The sequence below is a fragment of the Chamaea fasciata genome, unplaced genomic scaffold (genome assembly GCF_029207755.1).
Source record: "Chamaea fasciata isolate MVZ Bird 193981 ecotype frontalis unplaced genomic scaffold, bChaFas1.0.hap1 SCAF_17, whole genome shotgun sequence".
Lineage (NCBI taxonomy): Eukaryota > Metazoa > Chordata > Aves > Passeriformes > Sylviidae > Chamaea > Chamaea fasciata.
In genome coordinates this window covers 8,976,195-8,997,270 of record NW_027094102.1, presented here as the reverse complement: position 1 = coordinate 8,997,270, position 21,076 = coordinate 8,976,195, and the positions used below count along the sequence as shown (strand labels likewise).

General features: G+C 47.4%; 1 protein-coding gene across 1 annotated transcript; it reads left to right on the top strand.

Annotated features, from left to right (window-relative positions):
* Positions 1-6,089: 6,089 nt before the first annotated feature.
* Positions 6,090-21,054, top strand: SERINC3 (serine incorporator 3). The gene is made up of 10 exons (XM_066199316.1): positions 6,090-6,183; positions 6,679-6,840; positions 7,297-7,490; positions 8,230-8,309; positions 9,033-9,170; positions 10,000-10,169; positions 17,679-17,769; positions 18,171-18,348; positions 19,146-19,373; positions 20,130-21,054. Exons 1-10 carry the CDS (start codon positions 6,145-6,147, stop codon positions 20,266-20,268), a joined length of 1,419 nt encoding a protein of 472 aa, XP_066055413.1. The 5' UTR covers positions 6,090-6,144; the 3' UTR covers positions 20,269-21,054.
* The last annotated feature ends 22 nt before the right edge of the window (positions 21,055-21,076 follow it).

The following is a 21,076-nucleotide window of genomic DNA, read 5'->3' as shown; positions in this document are numbered from 1 at the left end:
CAGAGATGTGACTAGCATGGCATTGTATTATTAGACTTCCCCAGTGCACTTTTTCTTCTAAATCATCTAGGATGGGAAAAAGAGTTAGATAAAAAAGAATGTCATGACTCATTCCCCAATGCCACGGAGGTTCAGAACAACCAGAAAAGAGTTAACAGCACAGCCACCCCGCAGCAGTATTTCAGAGTTTCTAAATACAGAGTTCCTTTCTGAGCTGGATGCCCATTTTTGTTATCTTAAAAGTATTTCTGGAACTCTTGGCCAACTTTAAACAAACAAACAGGGAGAAATATTTGTGAAGATAACACGGCTAAGAGTGTTTGGTTACTTAGTCTTTCTAAGTTGAAGGTTTTAGTTTTTAGACTATTTCTTTAAAGCTTGTGAATAGAAGAAAAAATTGCTCTGGAGATGTTAAATCACACAACCATCCCAGCTATGGAATAACAATCATTCAACTTAGCAAATATCAAACGTGGGAAGGGATTTATCTGACGCATCTATATGATCATGTGAGCCTTTTTCTCAAGGAGAAACAGTCTCTGCTGGAGACCCAAGAGGAAGGAACTGTTTTGCCTTCTTTAAAAAAATATAACAACATAAGCAATTATAACATGCTCAAAGCTTCCTGGCAAAAATGCAAAAATGCAACATCTGAAATGTCAGCTGGTACGCTGGGAGGATTTACATGATTTAAAAGATTTATGAGAAAGAACTATCTGACTGGCTTCAGAGCACCTTGGAAAGCAGCAGTGGGGGGGACAATGGAAAAGAAGAGGAAAAAAATCTCCAGCTAAGAGAAATTATCATGGCCAGTATGATTCTGTATTGCTCTTTTTAGTGCAAGAAAAAAAAATGGATCAGGCATTCATTGGATTTTAAGCTGCATTTAAAGATGAATGAACAGAGTCTGCCATGACTCTGGAATATGTTCATTTTCTCACATTGCATATTGACTCACATAGTCCTGTGGCTCACCTAAAGCCACACAACACGTCGCTGCTCAAGGCAGGATTAAATCAAGAAATTCCTGACTTTTCCTCCCACTGTGGTTTCACTAGAAGCTGATACACAAAGGCTGGCCAGCTGGATTTCAGTGCAGGCCCTCAGGGGAGAGATGGGGTCACAGAGACAGGGAAAATAAATCCTGCCTTAATAAAAAGATAATATATCAAGCAAGGAAAAGGCATGAAACCTTTGAAACTATAAACTCAGCAACGTTTGTAAGTGTGCTTTGGCAATGCTCAAGTGCAAGATTGGCTTGCTTTGTGGCTACCCAGTCTTGGAAGGGCTACCTGAAATCATGGTCCTCAATGCCCTGCACAGCCTGAGGTGCTCCAGCACCAAAGGTGAGCCCAGCTCAGCTCTGCCAGGGGAGCAGGGGTTGGTGCTGGCTCTGCTGTGCCAGGATGGGGGAAAGTGCCAGCTCCAGCAATGCCTCTGGCTCCAAGGCTCCTCCTGGGACAACCGGCTCACATCAGCACAGGGCTGGGGCTGATCCAACGGTGCCAGCCCTGTCTGGGTCGGATCCTGCACCCCTGGGAGCCCTGTCTGAGCAGCCTGTGCTGTTTGCAGGGTAACACATTCACCTAGCATGGAACTGTTCACTCCCTCCTCCTTTTTACCAGCCATCTGTTGCTAGTGCCTTCCACGGTTCATTCACAGATGTCACTGCAGATCTTTTGTGCAAAATATTCCCTCCAATCTATCTGTTTGTGTTTTATTGTTATGGTTTTTTCTATATAAGCTTTTATTTAATTTTATTTAAATACTTTTCAATACATTTAAGTTTCACTAATGCTTCCATAAATAATGAGATGAAAGAGCTCAGTAATATCATTCCAGGGTATTAGATTAAGGTGAACATTTTTCTCCATCTGTTTCACCAATAAACTAAACTAATGCAGTTTCCAGACCAGACCACATGATCCTAAGTCAACTGAAGAGAGTGAAAAGGTCTCTGGTGACATATAAAGACTTAGAGGAGATTGAACAAAGGTGTCCTATAAAATAAATTTCTGGCCAAACAGAACTGGAAAGACACAGAGATTACAATTCCTCTATCATAACAGCAGTGACTCATCCAGTTGCATAGTCACTTGGGGTGAAAAAGAAAACAGTTACTCAATCTCTCAGGGATTTAGACACAGAAGAATATATTATGCAAGTTTTAGCTGCGTTACTAATGGCCTTGAAGCACACAACTCTACTATGACTCTCACTCAGCTCAGCAGATCACAAATAAGATGACTCACATATCCATGACATGATGGGAAAATGGAGAGCCTAAGAAGTGCAGAGGCAGGTGCTAATACAGTCACAGAGCATGCAGTCAAGGGAAGAAGAGATTTATAAAATCATGAGCAAAGGACTGCAGAGAAATCAGGTTGTATTTGAAGACTGGAGGGCATGGACTAGGTTGATTTTTCTTGGTGTCTCATCAAGAGGCTGTGAGTGTGAAGCCAGGCTGTGTGCAGAGATGAGCCAGGCCACTGGCACCACTCACCTGTGTGTCCCCAGGGAATGGCAGCCGAGAGCTGGCCCTGGGCTCTGCAGGGCAGTGCTGAGCCAGCCCCTGTACACAGAGCACACTGTGAGATCACACACCACTGAAAGTCATCCACAAATTCAACAATATTTATACTTGGCAGGACTTCCTACCCTGCTGCTACATCGTGATTTTGTAGAAGCTGTTAAGTCTGATTGTTTAGAGACTAATTAAACCCACTGGTGGTGCCAGCCATAGCAGTATTTTGCCCATTATCTCATGACTTACCTTCTCATGGATGAGGGCTTTGACAGCTGTTCTCAAAGCACTGGTTAAAATCTGAATGGTTGGGCAGAGCTCAACTCAAATTCTGGACTAAACAGCTGGAAAAGCAGTTGTCCCAAGAAAACTGAAAATCTTTATGCTCTGGAGCTCAAATCAAAGCACAGATGTAAATGTAGCTTAAAGCTAAACACTTTACAGAAGTCCAGTAATTAGGAGGATTATATTAGAAAGGTGATGCTGATACGTCTAAATTTGGAAGTTTATGCAGGCCAGAGCACAGTAAGATGTTTAGACTTGCATTTGAGTCAAGACAATGCCACTGAAGAAACACAGACAATGTCTGATTATAAATTTTTAATTTTTACAGACAGTTTGGCACAGTCATTCCAATTTGCAGTTCCCAATGCCTGACTAAAAGATTCTGGATGGTCAAAGGGTTATTCAACTATAATGTGTCTGTGGGATCTATTACCTGCAAGACCACAGCCCATGCAAAGCAGGAACCCTCAAACACTCAGGGGAACATCAGGAAAAATTCTGCGTTTTTGTTATCACAGAAAGGAGACCCTTGAGAGTAACAAGAATAGCACTAACGCACAAGCTTGAGTGACATTTTTTTTATGAGCTCAGTTGCACAAAGGAACTGCAGAGATCTGCTTTCAAATGACTAAATCTGACACATTTCCTTTAAATATTACCTAATTCCAAGGGGTTTATTCTAGGCATTTCAACTCACATATGTATGGGATGTAACATATAGATACAGAAGGGATGCACCACTTCTTTCTGCTGTCAGAGCTGATTAACAAACCAGAGCAGGGTATTTTTGTACAAACCAGGATAACCTCCTGCCATATCCTGTCTTGTTCCCAGAGCTGACAGTCCCTAGGCTGACTTCATCCTTATCTCCTGTTTAACATGTAAGGGTTTAGGTGATGTGATGCAGAATCAGAAGGGGTTTATGCTGGGAAGTAAAATGAGCACTTGGAAATCTCTTGTTACGTGGACAGTGGAAGGAAAAAAGCTTTTTATCTGCATCCCTTGTCTCTGCCCAGCATAACCCAGTGGAGGATCACCAGTACTTAACAAAACTATTTGTCTCATAAATTTCCTGAGAAGAAAACACTTGCAGGTTCAGGATTTAGATGAGTTTCATCACTGCATTACTAATACACAATATTTCAATATATTTGAATTATTTGCCCGGGATTACAGGGAACACAGAATTTGTGATTGTGCCTTTATTCTGAGCATATTCATTGGAACAAACAGTGAAGGAGCAGGGATATGGCAAAAGCTTTCTTAGAGATCCAGCTGGAGCAACCAGAAGGGTAATAAAAATACATTAGCAATAAAGTAAAGGCTCATCTATTATCTGAAAGAAGCACAGTTTCAATGATTTATGGAGTGACCTTTTTCTGAAAGAAGCCTGTACGTCCTCATGAATAAGGCTGATTGCAAGAGATGATACTGTTAACATAGTGTTTATATATTCTGAGTGTTAAAACTGCTGTGGAAAATAAGTGGCAGGTTTACAGGATGGTCTTTGTCATTTCTTGGCAATTTCAGATGGCAGTAAAGCTGTCATTCTCATTACTAGTGCCTTTCTGTGATGGAAGCAGGTTTTTTGGACAGGGACTGTGTGAAGGGTCTGAGAGTGTAAAGTGATGTGCAATAGCTGGAACTGCTACAGCCAGAAAATATCCTGTAACCGCAGCTGGTCAGTTCTGACCCTGCCCTGTGATATTTTGCAACATGCAATGCCAATTAAAAAGCAATTCAAACTGCTTTCCTAAACCTCTGTGCAAACTTTTGTCAAATCCTTGTGCTGTTACATCATCACAGCCAACTCTCATCCATTTCATTTGCTCCCAGACTTTTGTGAGGAGGAGTGAAATCACTCAGCTGTCCCTCTCCAACTCCTCCAGGCTGCAAGTTGTGCAGTGTGCTGGGAATCCAGAGCCAGGGAGCCCCTGTGCTCTGGGCAGCTACAAAACCAGGTCTCCTTTCACCTGGCTCCTCTACCTTCCTCTTCTTCCATGTTAAAGGAGCCCATCTGTAGCTTTTGCAACTGTGCATCTTCCAAGTATGAACTGAGCCTGGTGTGACCTGCTGCAAAAGTGTCTCCTTGAGAAACTCCACTTCTGAAAAGCTCCTGAGCTTCCCCACTTCCACCCAGAGCTCCCTTTAGCTACACAGGCAAAAATTCATGGACACCCTTCGGCAAGTCATAAAGGAAAAGAGGGGCAGCAAAGTGATATTAGGGAAAGGTTCCTCATCCAAATGTTGCAGGACAGGCTGCAACAGGTTCCCCAAGGCAGTGGTCATGGCCCCAGGCCTGGCAGAGTTCGAGGTGTGTTTGGACAACACTCTCAAGGTGGGATTGTCAGGGTTGTCCCACGCAGGCTACGAGTTGGACTCGATGATCCTGATGGATCTCTTCCAACCTGGAACATTCTGTGTGATGTGAGTTCTGGGGCACAAGCACCTGTGTCTGTTATCACGACGGCTCAAGAGAGGGAATGAGTTACACATTCTGCCCCGGGCAAACAGCTTCGAGAGGCTGAGCAGGTCGGCGGCCCCCCGGCAGGGCAGGCGACAGCAGTGTCGCCAGCCCCCGGGCCACGGCCATTGCTCGAACCACGATCACACAGCTTCGACATGAAGTGGCAGAAGGCTGCCCGCTGGCTTACTCCGCCACCCCGGGTGTGGCGGTACGGCCGGTGAGCTCAGCGGTGACGCGGGTGTCACCACACGGCCGTGACGCCTGTCACGGCGCCGGGTCACGCCCCGTGGGGCCCGAGGGCGCAGCGTCACCCGGAGCACGAGCCGCGCCAGGGCGCCCTGCGGGCTGCTGGTGCCCAGGGGAGGCAAAACACCCCCGTTACAATGCTGGGCGGGGCGGGGGCGGCCCGGTGCCACCCCGGTGCCACCCGCTGCCACCCCGGTGCCACCCGTCGCCCGCGCTGCTGCCATGGCAACGGCTGCGCGCCGAGGCACGGCCGAGCGCCCCCAGCGGCCAAAGGTGGGTATGGAAGGCTGCCGGCCTGCCCAGCGGCCTCACTCATTGGCTGCCACGGTGTAGGAACCGCCCAGTCGCTGGCCTTTTGGCCAATCAGCGTCCTTCCTCCCCTCGGCGAAGGCGGAAGACGTGTTGATAAACAACATCGCCCCGCCCCTGCCCTCGCCAACCCTCCCGCTCCTCCCCCTGGCGCGTAGCCGCATCGCGCCTTCTCATTGGCGGGCGGCCGCCTCCGGGCTGGGAAACAGCCAATGAGCGGCAGCAGCGGCCGGGGCCGGGGCCTGGCCGGCACCGCCCCCTGTGGCCGGGGGCTGTGGGCGGAAGCAGGAAGCGGAGGGGCGGCGGCGGCGCCATGGGGGCCGTGCTGGGGGTCTGCTCGCTGGCCAGCTGGGTGAGTGCGGGGCTCCCCTCCCGCCCCAAACCTGCCCCCTCACATCCCGAACCTCCCCTTCCATCCCGGGGAGCGGGCCTGGCCCGGAATGGTGCCTCCGCTGGCGGCTCGGGTCGGCCCGGGGCGGGTGACCACTCGTGGGTCCCCGCGGGCGCAGTCCCGGGCCCGCCGGAGCTGAGGCCGCTCCAGCCCCTCGGAGCTGAGCGATGCCCGGTTGGAGCCACCCCTGCCCTTCCCGGGGCCCGCCTGACCGCAGCGGTTGCCTGGCGGCCGGGCCCGCCCTGGCGAGGCCCCAGGGGCAGCTCAGGGTGATAAACCCGGTTATCTCCCGGTGTTCGCTAACGCGCTGTCAGCCCGAAACGCCGATTAGCGGTTTATCTGTGCGGGCCGGGAGTGGAGTGTAAATGGGGTTCGGTTTTTCCTCTCGGTGTCGCCTAACGCGCCAGTGTCAGCTGCGAGGGGAATGCCCTTTCTATTTCTGTCTCTGCCCTTCAGATTCCCTGTCTGTGCAGCGGTGCCTCGTGCTTACTGTGCCGATGTTGCCCCAACAGCAAGAATTCGACAGTGACACGGCTTATCTATGCCTTCCTCCTCCTCCTCAGTACTGTGCTTGCCTGCATTATGCTGGCACCAGGCATGGAAGAGCAGCTGAAAAAGGTATGGAGGGGGAAGACCTCTTATTGACTGTTCTGAATGCCATTGCTTGTGCCAGTGACTATTGATTTTCTTTACTTGGAATGGATTATGTGTGAGACACAAACACCCAAGTGTCCTTGGTCCTGAGTTAAGAGGCTGTATGTACTGAATGGCTTCTGGCAGAAACAGCAAATTCAGTGAATGTTCCTTTTTTAGTACATGCCTGGTCTCTGAAATCTGGCCAGACCTGGAGACAGTCGGTTGTTATCAGAGGCCTGCTGCTGTGGTATCTGTATCTTCCTGGTGAAAAGTGTTGACATGGGGAGAGACAGATGATAATAAGGTCTGAGCACAAGGTCTTTTGTACTCTCTGATCTCCCAGAAGTTCGTTGACTGAAAGCCTTGGCTGTTACAAGACTTAAAAAATGTAATTGCAAAAGCAGACGTATATTCACAACGAAATGTGTCTTTACCTAGATACCTGGATTTTGTGACGAGGGGCTTCACACTCAGTTCCCCCACTTGGATGGGTTTGTCAGCTGTGATGTGTTTGTGGGATACAGAGCTGTCTACCGTGTCAGCTTTGCCATGGCCGTGTTCTTCTTCCTCCTCTCCCTGCTGATGATAGAAGTGAAAACAAGCAGTGACCCGAGAGCCTCGATACACAATGGGTATGTGTGAGCCAGCTGGCTGCCCTTCCAGCTGCTGCCTCCCTCCAGCTTCTCTGCTGAGCGCAGTGCAGATTCCTATATGCATACAAGGACAGCCTCAGGTTTCTTTTGGGCTCAATACAGAGTCATGCTTTGGTCTCCTTAAAGGCTTCCTATTTTATCTAAGATGTTCAGTGTCCCGGTCAAGTGTGCCACTCTGAGGTAGGGTAACCAAAAGAGCAGTGCTCTGTGTTTCCACAGAGATGTCAGATTGCAGCTAGTTTGTATCTCCAACCTTGTGCTGCCTCTGGCACTCATTGGGTCATTCTCAAGGCTGGTCTGACTCAGCCAGCAGAAACTGGTTTCTGATTTCCACTTCCCTGATTTAACTCACTTAGTTTGGGGCTTGACTGAATTGGATTTTGACTGAATCATCATAGAGTCATTTAATTGGAAAGGGACCTTTGGAGAGCATAGCATCATAAAATTATAAAATGGTTTGAGTTGGAAGAGATCTTAGGATCATTCAGTTCCACCCCCCTGCTGTGGGCAGGGACACCTTCCACTAGACCAGGTTGCTCAGAGCGCCTTCCAGGGATGAGAAGTCCTCAACCTCCCTGGTCAACAGGATCAAATGATCCAAAGCCCTCCTTGGAGCAGGACCAAGCTGCTTACAGATCATGTAGCACATGACTGCTGTCTGTGAACTGACTGTGTGTAGAGTAAGACCAGTATTTATGACTTTTGTCTTCTTTTAAAGGTTCTGGTTCTTCAAAATAGCTGCCATTGTCGCTATCATGGTTGGAGCATTTTATATCCCCGAAGGGCCTTTCACAAGAGGTACAGTTAATGTTCATCATGGAATTCTGACTTGTATAAGCTCAAACCTTTCCACAGATTTACTTGGCAATAGTGAGAGTTCTCTTGTAGAAAATGCAGTTTCTGCCCATCTTTGTTGGAATACCTTGGTTCATCCAGTATTTTGGTGACCAGCTGAAGTTATGGCAATAACAAATCCCTTTTCAACTGCATAGGTTTTGGTTATTATTAATTTTCTACTTCATGAGACAGTCACTACTGAACTGAGTCTTCTGACACTAGACTGGGGGCAACTCAGGACACTGACAAATGCTAAATACTTCCCCAAAGTCTCTGCAAAATCTGTGTGGGCAAATTCTTCTGTCTGGCTACATCAGAGGAACTCGAAGGGGTTGTTGACCCTCAAAGAAATATGGCATGATGGCACTTATATATGCGAAGATGCCACGTGTTAGATATTGCCTTCAGTCTGAAAATGTGTGGGGCTAAACATCCCTATGCTCAGCTTGACCAGTGTTGGCTGGATCCCTGAATAGCTGGGACTCCTTCCGTACTCCTGCCAGATTGAGGCCAAAGTGATTAACAGCATCTGCATTTCTAATTACAATTTCTTTTTTTTTTTTTTTTTTTTGACTATTTGTCTGCAGTATAGTTAGGAGCTTTTTTGTTTTTAAATGGAGGTAGCATGCACATGATGAAAGCTAACCTTTTTCTTGCTTTTTTTTTTTTTTTCTTCTTTTCTAGCTTGGTTTTGGATTGGTGTTTCTGGAGCCTTCTGCTTCATTCTTATCCAGTTGGTTCTACTTGTGGATTTTGCTCACTCTTGGAATGAGAGCTGGGTTGAGAAAATGGAAGAGGGGAATTCTAAATGCTGGTATGCAGGTAAGAATCTTAACCTGTAAAGGATTTGCTTGTACTGGCCAGTACCCTGCAGAATATCATTTACTGGTTTGCAGACATACCAAGAATTAAACTCCACAGTGTCCTTGAGTCACTGCAGTAAACACCTGAAATTAATAGCTGCAGGGTTTCGTTTTTCTTGTTCAATAAAATGCAAAATATTTTAGGCTTGTGAGTGGCACATCTGACAGCCCCAATAAACCCCACTTGTTTGGTTTGCAGGGCATGTGCAGAGCTCAGAGCCTGGTTCTCTTCAAGCCTGAGCTTTGCTCTGCACTCCCCTGCTGTGCCCCCAGGAGCTCAGTTGTGTCTCCGCAGTACCACACCCAGTGTGCCTTGGTGCCTGCTGCCAATCTGGCCACTAATTACAAAGTGCTAATTGTTGTGGTTCTTAGCTCATAGCTAAGAATGTTGCAACAGTGTTCTGTAGCTTCTTACAAAGAACAGAGTGGAAACAAAAATGGGTGACCTGGAGCACAGGAATCCAGGGCAGGTAAATGTCCATGAGAAGTGTGCAAAAAGCACTCTCTCATTATGCCATTGTGGCCCCATACCAGTTAAACTAATTAAACTGCTGCTGAAAGGCAAGTCCTGGTCCCCTGATGGCTGCACTGGCCTTCCTCTGAGCTATGCTGCTTAGTGAGGCCAAGAAGAAATTTAGCCATACCGTACAAAAATGCCATCTGCTAGTCTGGTTTTGAGACCCAGACTGCCACTGAGGAAGAGAGGCTGTCTTATTGCAGTGTTAGCTGTTCATGAAGCCACTTTACTATTGAACTATATGTGTAATGTAATTTTTTTTTTCCTCCAGCTCTGTTCTCCTGTACAAGCTTGTTCTATGCCTTGTCCCTGGTTTTTGTTGTTCTCTTCTACGTTTTCTACACGAAGCCTGATGACTGCACTGAGAACAAGTTCTTCATTAGCTTTAACATGATCCTGTGCATCGCTGTCTCCATTGTTTCTATCCTTCCAAAAGTTCAGGTATTACTTCTCTCTCTCTGCTCTTTTCTTCTGACTTGCCAAGCAGGGAGGTGAGAGGGATGTAGTACCAGTTCAGTCAGACATAAGAACTTCAAAACTTGGCTATCATAGCTATGCTAGTTACGAACTTAAAAAAATCTTGCTCTGAAACCATTGAACTGCACAGTGACACATTTTCCTAAGAGGCTTTTTTGAGCTGTTTTGGTTTAGGAAGACAGGTATTTGCTAGGTAAAATTACAATCAGAGGCTCTTTGGCAAAGATTTGGGAAATAGGAATAGTAGTTCTTTACTAGTATGTAATACAAAGCAAACAAACACAAAAAAAACTCCCCCCCCCACTAAACAACTACAGCATTAATGACAAACGACAACAGTACTAAGAACCTTGAGGGCTTTGTTTCACAAAACCCAGGGCAGTTTGGTTTCGGTGTCCCTGCAGGATCCTCAGAGCACCAAGCTGGAACAGTGGAAAAGTCCCGGGCTGGTAGCTGGGATGGCAGGGTGTCCCGGCAGGCAGGGGCAGGATGTCCCGGCAGGGCAGGGGGTGCAGGGTCACGCTGCAGCAAGAGGAGCAGCGCCGAAGAAAACCGAAGGAGAGGCAGGGCCTGGACCAGCTCCCCGCGGGTGGCTGGGAAAACTCTGGATTCAGGCCAAACCGGTGATAGTAGATTTCCCAGGACTGGATCCCTTTGGCCACAGTGAAACTCCTCCAGCCAGCAACAGCCGTTCTCCCCTCCGCGTGCTTTTCGGCAGCTGAGCTCCTCCAGGAGCGGCAGACACTCGTCTCCCCGAACGCCGGAAGCAGAAAAGCACGCCGCTGCCTCAAGCTTTGTCTTTTACCTGCGTTATCTCCCCCTTCCACCTTTTGTCCACCTCTTTGTTTCAGTTAAGTACTCTCAAGTATCCAACACTTGATCTCCTTGGTAACTTGTGGGGAAAAAAATCTTTAGAGAAAGAAGGAACAAACCTAACCCCCAACATTATCCACCCCGAATTTTTTTCCCATACCAACATATTACATTGAGTTTTAACTGTTAAAAATAGATATATATACATGCAAATATGGATGCAGCCACATTGTCATGGGTAGTTCACCCCAAAACAAGGTCCCCTTGAGGTATGCATCGGGTCTCTCTATCTTTTTGCATCACCCACCAGGTGCAACCTGGTCCCTGAGCGAAGACAACCCCACGGATGGGATTGTCTTTGCTGGAGGCAGGATTAATCCAAACAGTTTTTTCTAGCATACTTCTTATGTGTACCACTGGAACTTTATCTCCGTCTGTCTTTTGCAAGGGCTCAGATTGGGCAGGACCTGCTCGGTTGGTGGAGCCTCGAGTGTTCACCAACCAGGTGGCCTTTGCTAAATTAGTATCCCAATTCTTAAAGGTTCCCCCACCCAGTGCTTTCAAGGTAGTTTTAAGCAGGCTATTGCACCGTTCAACTTTCCCGGCCGCTGGTGCATGATAAGGAATATGGTACACCCACTCAATGCCATGTTCTCTAGCCCAGGTGCTTATAAGACTATTCCTGAAATGAGTCTCATTGTCCGACTCGATTCTCTCAGGGGTGCCATGTCTCCACAGGACTTGTTTTTCCAGGCCCAGGATGGTGTTCCGGGCAGTAGCATGAGGCACAGGGTAGGTTTCCAACTATCTAGTGGTGGCTTCCACTATGGTTAGCACATAACGCTTGCCCTGGCGGGTTTGGGGAAGGGTGATGTAGTCAATCTGCCAGGCTTCCCCATATTTATATTTGGACTACCGCCTACCATACTATAAGGGCTTCACTCGCTTGGCTTGCTTGATTGCAGCACATGTCTCACAGTCATGGATAACTTGAGAAATACTGTCCATGGTTAAATCTACCCCTTGGTCTCGGGCCCACTTATAGGTGGCATCTCTGCCCTGATGACCAGAGGCATCATGGGCCCATCGGGCTAGGAATAACTCTCTCTTGTGTTGCCAATCTAAATCTATTTTTGACACTTCTATCTTGGCAGCCTGATCTACCTGCTTGTTGTTTTGGTGTTCCTTATTAGCCCGACTCTTGGGAACATGGGCATCTACATGGCGGACTTTTACAGGCAGCTTCTCTACACGAGTGGCAACGTCTTTCCATTCATCAGCAGCCCAGATTGGTTTTCCTCTACGCTGCCAGTTGGCCTTTTTCTACTTTTCCAGCCAGCCCCACAGAGCATTGGCTACCATCTACGAATCAGTGTAGAGGTAGAGCTTTGGCCACTTCTCTCTTTCAGCAATGTTAAGGGCTAATTGAACAGCTTTGAGTTCAGCAAGCTGACTTGATCCCCCTTCTCCTTCAGTGGCTTTTGCAACCTGTCGTGTGGGGCTCCATACGGCTGCTTTCCACTTACGGTTCATTCCCACGATGCGACAGGAACCGTCAGTGAAGAGAGCGTAGTGTGTTTCTTCTGCTGGCAGTTGGTTGTATGGAGGAGCTTCTTCAGCTCGTATCACTTGTACTTGCTCCTCTTCGTCCGTGAAACCGAAGTTTTCTCCTTCCGGCCTGTTTGTAATTATCTCCAAAATCCTAGGGCGATTTGGGTTTTCAATACGGGCACGCTGTGTGATGAGGGCAGTCCATTTGCTCCATGTGGCATCGGTGGCATGGTGCGTGGAGGGAGCCTTTCCTTTAAACATCCACCTCAGCACTGGTAGTCGGGGTGCCAAGAGGAGTTGTGCTTCTGTGCCAATCACTTCTGAGGCGGCTTGAACTCTTTCATAGGCGGCCAAGATCTCCTTCTCTGTGGGAGTGTAGTTGGCTTCAGATCCTCTGTAACTTCGACTCCAGAATCCCAGTGGTCGGCCTCGGGTCTCCCCTGGCACCTTCTGCCAAAGGCTCCAGGACAAACCGTTGTTCCCGGCTGCAGAATAAAGCACATTCTTCACATCTGGTCCCGTCCTGACTGGGCCAAGGGCTACTGCATGAGCAATCTCCTGCTTGATCTGGGCAAAGGCTTGTTGCTGTTCAGGGCCCCAGTGGAAATTGTTTTTCTTGCGGGTAACCAGGTAGAGAGGGCTCACGATCTGACTGTACTCAGGAATGTGCATCCTCCAAAAACCTATGGCTCCTAGGAAAGCTTGTGTTTCTTTTTTGCTGGTCGGTGGAGACATTGCTGTGATCTTATCAATGACCTCAGTGGGGATCTGCCGCCGTCTATCTTGCCACTTTACTCCCAGGAACTGGATCTCTCTGGCAGGTCCCTTGACTTTGCTCTTCTTGATGGCAAACCCGGCTTTCAGCAAAATCTGGATGATCTTCTCTCCTTTCTCGAACACTTCAGCTGCAGTCTTTCCTCACACAATGATGTCATCAATGTACTGTAGATGTTCCGGAGCCTCACCTTTCTCCAGTGCAGCCTGGATCAGCCCATGGCAGATGGTGGGGCTGTGTTTCTACCCCTGGGGCAGCCGGTTCCAGGTGTACTGCACGCCCCTCCAGGTGAAAGCAAACTGAGGCCTGCATTCTGCAGCCAGAGGAATGGAGAAAAATGCATTGGCAATGTCAATAGTGGCATACCACCTCGCTGCCTTGGACTCCAGCTCGTACTGAAGTTCCAGCATGTCCGGCACAGCAGCGCTCAGCGGTGGAGTCACTTCATTCAATGCACGATAGTCCACAGTCAGTCTCCATTCTCCATCAGACTTGCGCACAGGCCAGATGGGGCTGTTGAAGGGTGAGTGGGTTTTGCTGACCACCCCTTGGCTCTTCAGCTCACGGATCATCTTGTGGATGGGGATCACGGCGTCCTGATTTGTCCGATACTGCCGACGGTGCACTGTCGAGGTGGCAACAGGTACTTGTTGTTCTTCTACCTTCAGGAGTCCCACTGCAGATGGGTTCTCTGATAGTCCCGGCAAGGTGTTCAACTGCTTAATGTTCTTTGTCTCCACAGCAGCTATTCCAAAAGCCCATCTGAGTCCTTTAGGGTCTTTATAATATCCATTCCTGAGGAAGTCTATGCCCAGAATACATGGAGCCTCTGGGCCGGTCACAATCGGAAGTTTCTGCCACTCCTTCCCGGTCAGGCTCACCTCGGCTTCAACCAGAGTCAGTTCCTGTGATCCCCCCGTCACCCCGGCAATGGAAATCGGTTCTGCCCCCACATGTCCTGATGGCATTAGAGTACACTGCGACCCAGTATCTACTAAAGCTTCATATTTTTGTGGCTCTGATGTGCCAGGCCATCGAATCTACACAGTCCAAAAAACCCGATTTTCCCGTGCCTCTTCCTGGCTAGAGGCAGGGCCCCTCTAGCACTGGTTATTATTCCCTTCTTGGACATACATGGTAGAGGTTCTTTCGAGGGAATCTGACACAGCATTCCCACCTCCGTAATACCTGGCAGCTTGCTCATGGGAGGCTGAGGCTACCTTCATTCTAGTGGAACTCCCTCTGTTAGCGTTTCTCTCCTTGAGCTCACGTACCCGTGCTGCCAGGACAGAAGTAGGTTTCCCATGCCACGCTCCCATGTCCTCCCCATGGTCCCGCAGATAAAACCACAGGTCAGCTCGAGGGGTGTACCCTCTCTCTCTCGCTGGGGGATGTTGGGCTCTGATTCTGGGGCCTGTGACTCGCACCGGTGCTACATGGGAACTGTTCCTTCTCATCTCCTCTCTCACCTCCTTTATCTCTTCTTTGAGTTCCTTCACCACCGCAGAGACATGAGCCTGCATTGGGCCACTGATCATACTTTCATAATTTCTGAGCTTGTTGGCAACAGAACCCACTGTCTCTCGGTTATCCTCGGCATTAATTGTTGCGACGAATGTGGCGTATTGGGATGGTCCATGAGTTGCCAGATTCCACAACATGTGCCCTGTGCATTTAACCTTGTTGGGGTCATTATCATGCTGTCTGGTCCTCCCAAAAAGTACTTCCAATACTGCCACTTCTCTCAACTGTTGGATTCCTTCCTCAAGGGTCTTCCATCGCATTCTGTTGTTGTGCTCTTGCATTCTGTCTCTGTGGACAAATTTCTCTCTCACACTCATTAGAAGTCGTTCCCAAAGGGGAAGGGGCCTTTGCTCTCTTACAAATACCTGATTTATACCTGAGTCCTGGGTCAAGGGTCTCAAATTCCTTGCTTCAGCACTATCCAGTTGTACACCTGTACCCATAAGGTCCCAGACTCGAAGTAGCCAGGCTGTATAAGCCTCACGTCTTCGTCGTGCAATATCTTTTTGCAGATTACGTAGACTTTCATATGTCAGGGACTCAGTGATGATCTCAACTTGTGGCTCTTCTGTGGGCTGTGAGGACCCTCTTTTCTTACCCTTAGTATCAGGATCTGACGATTTCACTTTACACTTCCTTGTTTCCACAGGGGCGACTGCTGCTGGCTGTGGCTGCCCTTGTGGTTCAGCTGGAACCTGGACTGTTGTAACATCTGTGGGTTCCACTGCTGCACCATCAGTCTCTGCCTTCTCGGGGCAGGGGGAGGGTTTTTTATGAGCTGGGGAAATGTACTCCCTCAGCATCTGGCCCATCTCATGTATCTCTTTTACCAGAGCCTCAACCCAATCCGGGTGGGTCCTTTCTGAGGCAGGCTGTGGGGCAGAGTCAGGCTCTGGGGTATCATCCCTATTCTGTGGGGTAGGTATCAGGGTGGTTATCCAGGTCAATCTTCCCTTATCTCTGAATGCTAAACAGAATACGCATATTAGCAGCACTAGCCATTGTATGATATCATTAGCATTCAGAGAGGATTTAAACCCTTCAAAAACTGGTGGGGCAGACCCAAAGAGATGGGTAAAGGGTTGGGAAAAAGAAACTTCCCCCGGTGTCATTTCCTCACAGTAGGTACCATTGTTAAAGTAACTCCAAAAACACACAGTTAGTGTACGATAGCCCTGAATCCATGTGCCTGCCTTCCAGAGGAAATTAAAAATCCATGAGTTCTTCACCTTATTAAGCCATAAAATAAACTGGATGACAGTCACAGTAGCCTTAGTTATAGGGCCCATGTTTAGATAAGGGCCTGCAAATGGAAGGAATACAGCCACAACCACATGCCACCCAAACCAGGCTAAGTTAGACCACATGATGCAGCCTAATGAGGTTTTTATATCCAACGCACACAAAAGAAAGTACTAGGTTAGTTAAGAACTGCTATTTCTCTTCCCTTTTCTTTTCTCAGTGCCCTCAAGCCCCACGTTGGGCGCCAAAATCTGTTTTGGTTTAGGAAGACAGGTATTTGCTAGGTAAAATTACAATCAGAGGCTCTTTGGCAAAGATTTGGGAAATAGGAATAGTAGTTCTTTACTAGTATGTAATACAAAGCAAACAAACACAAAAAAAACTCCCCCCCCCACTAAACAACTACAGCATTAATGACAAACGACAACAGTACCAAGAACCTTGAGGGCTTTGTTTCACAAAACCCAGGGCAGTTTGGTTTCGGTGTCCCTGCAGGATCCTCAGAGCACCAAGCTGGAACAGTGGAAAAGTCCCGGGCTGGTAGCTGGGATGGCAGGGTGTCCCGGCAGGCAGGGGCAGGATGTCCCGGCAGGGCAGGGGGTGCAGGGTCACGCTGCAGCAAGAGGAGCAGCGCCGAAGAAAACCGAAGGAGAGGCAGGGCCTGGACCAGCTCCCCGCGGGTGGCTGGGAAAACTCCGGATTCAGGCCAAACCGGTGATAGTAGATTTCCCAGGACTGGATCCCTTTGGCCACAGTGAAACTCCTCCAGCCAGCAACAGCCGTTCTCCCCTCCGCGTGCTTTTCGGCAGCTGAGCTCCTCCAGGAGCGGCAGACACTCGTCTCCCCGAACGCCGGAAGCAGAAAAGCACGCCGCTGCCTCAAGCTTTGTCTTTTACCTGCGTTATCTCCCCCTTCCACCTTTTGTCCACCTCTTTGTTTCAGTTAAGTACTCTCAAGTATCCAACACTTGATCTCCTTGGTAACTTGTGGGGAAAAAAATCTTTAGAGAAAGAAGGAACAAACCTAACCCCCAACATGAGCTAACATGGTTTTGGATTTATTTCCATGTGGAGGACTGGTGGCATGGTTTTAGTGGTGAAGGCTCTGGCAGAACAGAGAAATCTGTTAGGGAATAGCAAAATAGCTGGAGATTTATTTGCTTAATACTGTGACTTTGAAATTAGGGGTAAGCTTGTTTAATATAAGAGGAAAGTTCCATGTTACTCTGTTTTGAACTGGTATTTCTCAAGTCACATGCTAGACTCACATCTACAAAATTGTTTGAAAAGGTTGAGATTAACTCAGTAAGAGCCCATAACTGAGTCTTGGGCACAGAAAAGATGGATTTGGTTTGCTTATTCCTTCTGTGTTTGAGTTGCTTTTTGCATAAATTATATGACTCTAAGGAGCTTCTTCAGTCTTTTGAACACAGAACAAAGCACAATGCATTTCTACAGCAATGGTTTTCATTCTGGTAGTTGTTTAATCTGTGGCAGTGGGGTAAAACTGTCCAACTCCAGGTAAAACTTGCTCTTTTGACCTTGGCTTGCTCTTCTGCTTTGGAACAGGAGCATCAGCCTCGGTCTGGCCTCCTGCAGTCCTCTGTCATCACACTCTACACCATGTACCTCACCTGGGCAGCCATGTCCAATGAGCCTGGTAAGCAACATGCTGTCTTGAGTCACATATTTTGGTGTGAAAGCAGAAGCTGCTGATGGTTATCACAGATCACTCTGTGGGAATTGCTGATCTGTCCAGACCAAATCCACTGAGGCTGAAAAGCTGACTTGACTGAAACCATCAAACTGCCTCTGCAGAACTAAATTGGGGTGTTTGTAAGGGGGGGGGAAAGAAAGTGTCAGAGCATTCTGATGTTATTTATTTATTATACCCTTGTCTAGCTCACAGGTAGGAAAAAGATTGCAGGCAATTTCTGCTTCTGGAGAATCAAAGAGATCAGCAGTTAAAGGGAATGAAAAATTGCAAGCTTACCTGTCATCTTTTCTTAGCTAAATGCTGGCAAAGCTCATCTCTCTAATCTGCCTTAAAATCCCTTTCAGAACGAAACTGTAACCCAAGTTTGCTGAATATCATCACCCAGATAGCTGCACCCACAGCTGTTCCAGCCAATGCCACTGTCCCACCTGCCACTCCTGCTCCGCCCAAGTCCCTGCAGTGGTGGGATGCCCAGAGTGTTGTTGGACTGGTTATCTTTGTCCTTTGCCTCTTGTATTCCAGGTAGGATCTGCACTGTTATCCAGTGATAAAGATTTGGGATTTGTCTGCCTCTTTTGTTTGAATCTGGGTCTAGTAGAAAATGTACCTGCATTTATTCGTATCCAGATGCTGTCTCAGGCCCGAGGCCAAATGTGGCTCATAAACTTGTGTTTTGCTTTGTGCACGAGGATAAGCCTTGTAAGCTCAATCCAGATAACAGAACAACATGTGTTACAAGATGATTAGAGGGATGGAGCACCTCTCCTGTGAGGAAAGGCTGGGAGAACTGGGTTTGTTCAGCCTGGAGAAAGGAAGGCTTTGGGGTGACCTAATTGTGGCTTTCCAATGTCTGAAGGGAGCCTACAAGGAACATGGAGAGACATTTTTACAAGGATATGGATTTAAACTGGAAGAGTAAGTTTAGATGAGATATTAGGAAGAAATTTTTTACTGTGAGGCAGTGGAATCGTTGTCCAGAGAAGTTGTGGGTGTTCTGTCCCTGGAAGTGTTCAAGGCTAGGCTGGATGGAGCTAGGAGCAACCTGGTCTAGTGTAATGTGTCCCTGTCCACAGCAGGTGCATTTGAACTAGATAATCTTTAGGGTTCCTTCCAAACCATACCTTGCTATGATCTGGGACTAGGAATGCTGTTTAATTAAGTTAACAAAATGAAAACAGTTGGAGGAATTTCATATTGCATATATAGCATATTATTATTTGCTAGTCCCAGACATACCTTGTGGTCCATTGCTTGCTTTATTAGCAAACACAGCTGTGAAGGGAGTTATTAACCACATCTCTCTTTGGGTTGCACTGCAGCATCCGCTCCTCAAGCAACAGCCAGGTGAACAAGCTGACCCTGTCCAGCAGTGACACTGCCTTCCTGGAGGAGGCCGTGGGGACAGGCAGCGGCGCTGCCGAGGAGGGAGACGTGCGCCGTGTCACGGACAATGAGAAGGATGGGGTTCAGTACAGCTACACCTTCTTCCACTTCATGCTCTTCCTGGCCTCTCTTTACATCATGATGACACTCACAAACTGGTACAGGTAAGAGCCAGATGGGAAGTGACGGTTTCTATGACAGTGTTTCCATGTGGATAAGAAACTCCTGCCCTGCAGGCTGCTCCTGCCAGGCTGGTGAAGGTGCTGCCCCTGTGCTAGTTGCTTTAGAGTTGTGCCATCTTAGCTTAGTGTTACTGAATTCAGATGTGAGAAGGCAGCACAGCACAATCGGCAGCTGTGGTTCCAGGGCACTACCTAAGAGCTGCAAGGGCAGAAAGCGTGGCTGCCATCTTTCAGCTGGACCAGCAGAAGGAAGGGTACACATGGAATTGGTTTCAGTGGCCTCCTGCGAAGTTTGTTAGAAGCCAGCCTGCTGTTAGTTGCTCTTCATCCTGGGGAATGTGTGCAGGGACAGCCTTATCAGAGCTGTGATTTCCTACATCTGTTGGAAACACTTGGACATACCCTTGGCTGCTGCAGCTCAGAACCACTGCTCCCAGGACATTGTGTAAATGAGCAAATACACTAGACACCATTCAGTCTATTGCACAGCTCATGCTAATATTCCTTGAACAGCAGCACAGCAGCATGGGCAAGCAGGCTGGAAGATTGGTTCCAAGAACAACAGCCTATGAAGGAGCCACAGGAAAGTGCTGGTTTAGTTGTCTCACTCTGTTCTCACAAAGGGTCTTGCATTGGAGTGTCCCAAAGGATTGCCCTCACTTCAGAGTCACATGAGAGGGACCAAGGAGCAGTGGGAGGTGCTTTCTGTGTCTGCTAATGGACTTCTTTACTTTTTAGCCCTGATGCAGATTTCAAAACCATGACAAGTAAGTGGCCAGCCGTGTGGGTGAAGATAACCTCCAGCTGGGTTTGTCTTCTTCTCTACCTTTGGACCTTAGTGGCTCCTCTTGTCCTTACTAATAGAGACTTCAGTTAAGTTCCTGAACCTGTCTGAGCTTACAAAAGTGGGGAACTCTTTGCTGAAAGCCAAAATGTTCATTTATTGCTTTAGTTACTGTTTCTTATGTTGGTATTAAAATGCAGTTGGATAGAGTTACATATTGCATAATGCTTGATGCAGCATCAAAGTTATCAGTTCTATTTTAACCTTTACCAGGGTTATTACTGCATTTTTAAAATTCACTACAGCTATGCTGTCAAAGCACAAAAGAAATCTGTCCAATAGCCACAACCTTCTATTGAATAGAAGTTAACGTTTAGTTAAATATGAAGTATATATATTTTAAAGAACAATTATAATCAGTATAATGCACTACTATGCTCATGCTTCAGTTTCTGGAAGTGTAAGCCATGCTGCTTGATTTCTACATTCCACTGCTAAAGTTTATTTACAGAAAAAGTTTATTTAAATTAGTTAACTTCGTATTTTGGCAAAAAGCACCCTTATTCCTCACCAAAAGAACAGAACTCTGAAGTTGAAAAACTGGTTAACTGTTAATTCTTTTTAAGACAAACTTGCCCTTTTTAAGAGGCAATTTCTGTGGTAACTTACTTTTTTAGGATGTTGCCAAATAGAGTGATAAGTGTATGAGTAGCTTAATCAACTTTATGATTATGTTGGAAAAATAGAGCTTATTGGTTGATTGATTTCAGTTGTCCAATATGCTTAATAAAAGTCACATACATGGAATTATTATTATTATTGGATCTAAAGGCATTTGCACTGTAAACTCGTTTGAATAAAGCAGACTAACTACTGAAAGTGGCCCAGCTGTGTTGAAGTG